The 5,033-nt window shown below is 40.1% G+C and overlaps 1 protein-coding gene across 1 annotated transcript in view; it reads right to left on the bottom strand.

Annotated features, from left to right (window-relative positions):
- Window positions 1-1,448: 1,448 nt before the first annotated feature.
- Window positions 1,449-5,033, bottom strand: part of LOC122556142 (ufm1-specific protease 2-like) — a 48,535-nt gene continuing 44,950 nt past the window's right edge. Inside the window, exon 8 of the mRNA XM_043702637.1 lies at window positions 1,449-1,532. Within this exon, the coding sequence (XP_043558572.1) occupies window positions 1,449-1,532 (84 nt within the window). The remainder of the gene's footprint in view (window positions 1,533-5,033) is intronic.

The following is a 5,033-nucleotide window of genomic DNA, read 5'->3' on the forward strand; positions in this document are numbered from 1 at the left end:
TAGTTTCCCCCCGATACTTAAATCCCTTTGCAGTAAAGGGTGACATACAATTTGCTTTCTGATTAAGTGTTGCACCTCCATGTCAGCCTTTGCTCATAATACTTCACAATCTATCTCACCGTTTGAAAAATACACTGCACCTCTGATTCTCTGACTAACGTTGGCAATCTGAACCCCTCTTCTCACAACCCTACTCACTACCATCCCTTCAGTCACCATCTCCAAGGACTCAAATTCCTCATCCTGTCTCCCACCAATAGCTTCTGAGCTCTCCTTAGATGCCAGTGACTTATGAACACTATCCTTGATTTCACTTTCTCTGAGTTTTTGGTCAGGCATTCCCCCAACTCAGGACCAGCAGCCCGCTCAATCAACCCTTCCATAACCTTAACCTCCACCACTTGACCATTCATACATCAAAACTCTTCCCTCTCCATTCCATAATTGACTCATTCCTTTTTCCTATGCAGCTATTCTGCAGCCCTCACCAACTAGCTCTCCACTAGGCTAGGCTTGACTCTGCTAGATGACATGATTGGCGAGATCAGTTAGTCAAGAAACTGAATACCGCGCAAAAACTCAGAAGTACTTCTTACCCTATTAAAACAGTTATAAAAGTTTGTACAATTGGACTTAATCTGCTGGAGGTCCTAAATGTCTAAATCCAAAAATAGCAACATTAGGGAGGTAGTGGCATGGGGTAATATCACTGGACTTATAATCCACAGCCCTTGGGGGATATTGGTTTGAATTGCACCATTGCGAAAATTTGAATTCAATAAAAATCTGCAATAAAAAGCTTGCCTAATGACAAGAAGTTAAGAATCAGGAGCAGAAGTAGGCTATTCAGCCCATCGAGTCTGCTCTACCATTCAATAAGATCATGAATAATCATTGTTGTTGGTGTAAAATGTCATGTGACTCACTAACTTCCTTCCTTTAGGTAAGGAAATCAGCTTGTCTACCAGACTCTCAGCAATATGGTTGACACATACCTGGCCTCCGGGAAATTAAGCATGGACAATAAATGCTGGTTCAGTCAGCAATGTCCACACCCAGTGAACCAAATAAAAGTAATTCCTGCCTCTATCTCTAAAGTTGGCAAGATTTCTTACTTTCCAGTAGTTTCATTGGTTCCATAGATTTTAAATAATTAAAAATTTAGATAGATTAATAAACACTTCTCAGCATTAGTGGAAAAAAACAAAGAGAAAGTCACCCTTCACAGAGAGCATCTGTGAGGTTTATAGATCAACTATTGTACATACGAAGTACAAAATAATGCTTTATATTTAGCTGCTGTTTTATTGTGTTACTATGTGAAGTACATGTACTCAATACTAAAGTTCTTGTTTGATTTTAAGTACACAAAGATTGTTAAAATTCTGTGTATCTGTGAAATCAATTCCATTCCAGCCTTGGGTTCTTGAGCTCAGGTAATGGTAGCTTTAAATACCCCTTGGTCGCAGAGGCATAATTAAAGCAAAAATCTCCATTTCTTCCCAGAATTCATGTCCTTTCCACTCGATAGCCTGAAATAAAGAAGATAAAATGGTTACTTAGAATAATTGAGAATTCCTATAGAGAAATCAGGACATTTATATGAAAGGTCAGCAGCTTTTAAACAAGTGCAAAGCTAACAGAAAATATGTGTTGTGAGGGGGTGAGAATAGTTGTAGGGTAAGATGTTGTTCATTGAATGGCTGGAAAAGACTTCAGCAATATTGCTTTATGCCTACCGTTTTAGGCAAGCAACACTTGAAGTATCGCAACTGAAGAAACCCTTATAAGGATGAACTATAGGGACAGGCTGAATAGGCTGGGGCTGTTTCTCCTGGAGCGTTGGAGGCTGAGGGGGTGATCTTATAGAGGTTTATAAAATTATACGGGGCATGGATAGGGCAAATAGTCAAGGTCTTTTCCCTGGATTCGTCGAATCCAGAACTAGATGGCATAAGTTTAGAGTGAGAGGGGAAAGATTTAAAAGGGACCTCAGGGGCATTTTTTTCACACTAAGGGTGGTGCATGTATGAAATGAACTGCCAGAGGAAGTGGTGGAGGCTGGTACAATTACAGCATTTAAAGGACATCTAGATGGATATATGAATAGTAAGGGTTTAGAGGGATATGGGCCAAGTGCTGGCAAATGGGACTAGATTAATTTACAATATTTGGTCTGAAGGGCCTGTTTCCATGCTGTACATCTGTATGACTCTATGTTAATGAAGGCCCAGTCAAGAGGTACAAGGACTTTTTTGTTGACATCTCTTATTTACCAGTTTAGTTGGAAAATACACAAATGTATTGTTTTGACCGGGGTAAGCCCTCCTGCTTAATTTAAAACCAACAATACAGAAAAGATTTATCCCGTGCAGTAATCTGTAAAATTTGGAGTGGCCAAGAACTATTTAAAGTAAAATTAACAAATTTATTTCTTAAAGTATAACAGAGAATAATTAATTAACAACTAAGTAATAGTCCTTACTCTAATCTATCTTTTTCCTTCCCTTCTTTGATACTAGTCCAGTAAAAACTCCAAATTAAGATTTACAAACAACACTTCTTATGTCAAAACCAAGCAGCTTTTGGTTCTTCTATTCGGATCTTCCTGTGACTTATTTTCTTCTTAGGAATTTCTGTGTCACAGGTTAGTGATCAAAAAGTATCTTTTAAGAGAGCTATTTTTCAGGTAGTCTGTTTACATTCTGGGCTTGGCAATTCTCCTCCCAACTGTTCAATTTTTCCCCGGTCATTGGCTTTTAAGATTGAATTGAGTATCTTGATTTAAATTTGGTATTTTTCAGGGAATAATTTAAATTGATTGGTCTAATTCGAATTTTTTTTTGTCATTTCCAGGCAACCAGCTACTCTAGTAGCTGGAGCACATGTTACATTGTGTCTTATTGAGAACACTTGATGTTGTCACTGCTAGCTTTTAACTCTCTTAAAAGGTATAGTTCACCCACATCTTCATAACAGTGTTAGCAAACAGAGCCTGGGAACATTGCGAAAGACTTTTGTGACCAATATCCAACATTGCAGTCATGCTGTTACTGTGGGCCTGTATAATAAGGTTACAGCGGATACCAAGAGTAGGCTCTGATTCAAGCAAATGTGCAGGTGTAATAAGCAAAACTGACTTTAAAAAAAAGGCCATTGACAAAGCATCCAGGCCTAGCAGATTGCTTTACGGTGCCTGTTTTACACATGCTTGATGTGTGTTTGCACATCTTGAGACAGAAATTCATTACACATTATATTTGTATATGCATCAAGTTAGATATCCATGTCTCATACCTGAAACAGATATATGATCCTTTGAATATGCAAAAAAGCAACCTAATGCCTGCATGATGCCTTCATTATTAACAAGGTTTGCCTCAGTGAATCAATGCTGGCTGACTGTGAATAGAAAGAAATGGAACAACGTATACCCTAAGATAGCCTGAAAATCTAAGCTGTTAGGTAAAACTCAGCTGGCCATGAATCTGTTGAATGCCCTGACTCTTTGCTCTCCCAGTCACATAGGCAGCAGGTCAACTGTGATCAGTTAACCTGTACACAGCAGCTGAGTGGTTGGCATTGCTGCCTCACAGCAGCAGGAACCCGGGTTCGATTCCAGCTTTGGGCGACTGTCTGTGTGGAGTTTATACATTCTCCCCGTGTCTGCGTGGGTTTCCTCCAGGTGCTCCGGTTTCCTCCCAGAGTCCAAAGATGAGCAAGTTAGATTAATTGGCCATGCTAAATTGCCTGTAGTGTTCAGGGATGTGTAGGTTAGGTGCATTAGTTAGGGGAAATGCAGACTAATAGGTTGGGGGCTGGGACTGGGTGGGTTACTCTTTGGAGGGTCAGTGTGGACATTTTGGGCCAAATGGCCTGGTTCCATACTGTAGTGATTCTATCTAAAATCCAGCACTAGATGTGATTCTACTACAATACAACATATACTGAATACTCTACACTGTGTAAGAATTACAGCAGAAACCAATTTAAGGTTATCATTTGAGCTTGTAATGCATTTCATTTGCATGTGCTAGAAGGTAACTTTATTTAATCATTGGGTCCTACTCTGTGTATGTAAAAATACATGTATGCATTGACTGTGCCTTCTTCATTGAGAAAGGTTTATGGAGGCTGCTGATTCCTTGTATTCTGAGCATGACAACACTCTGATCTAAATGCCTGGTCTGAGGTGAAGCAGCTCGCTAAGATTGACACTTGATAGATTCATCCACAAGCATAGTCAAATCAATCAGCACATTGTTCCCATTCTATACAAATCTTGCATCCCAATCCTGATGAATGCAAGATGTAAAGCTTCAGTTCATGTCCCTTTTTAGTAATGTTTATGTTTTGTGTTGCCAAGCAATTATTTAATCACAAACCACCTTTGTTTCTGTTAGACATGGTTGCAACATGGAACATTCACTCCCTGCCCCAATTTCCATTGACCAGTTTTACAATGATTCCTTGAATATTCAGTTAAATGCTGCCTCGCCAGTGAGTCTTGCTATTAAGTACCTCTCACCTGTCATAGAGTCATAGAGATGTACAGCATGGAAATAGACCCTTCGGTCCAACCCGTCCATGCCGAGTAGATATCCCAACCCAATCTGCCAGCACCCGGCCCATATCCCTCCAAACCCTTCCTATTCATATACCCATCCAAATGGCTCTTAAATGTTGCAATTGTACCAGTCTCCACCACATCCTCTGGCAGCTCATTCCATACATGTACCACCCTCTGTGTGAAAAAGTTGCCCCTTAGGTCTCTTTTATATCTTTCCCCTCTCACCCTAAACCTATGCCCTCTAGTTCTGGACTCCCTGACCCCAGGGAAAAAACTTTGTCTATTTATCCTTTCCATGCCCTTCATAATTTTGTTAACCTCTATAAGGTCACCCCTCAGCCTCCAACGCTCCAGGGAAAACAGCCCCAGCCTGTTTAGCCTCTCCCTGTACCTCAGATCCTCCAATCCTGGCAACATCCTTGTAAATCTTTTCTGAACCCTTTCAAATTTCACAACATCTTTC

The sequence above is a fragment of the Chiloscyllium plagiosum genome, chromosome 2 (genome assembly GCF_004010195.1).
Source record: "Chiloscyllium plagiosum isolate BGI_BamShark_2017 chromosome 2, ASM401019v2, whole genome shotgun sequence".
Lineage (NCBI taxonomy): Eukaryota > Metazoa > Chordata > Chondrichthyes > Orectolobiformes > Hemiscylliidae > Chiloscyllium > Chiloscyllium plagiosum.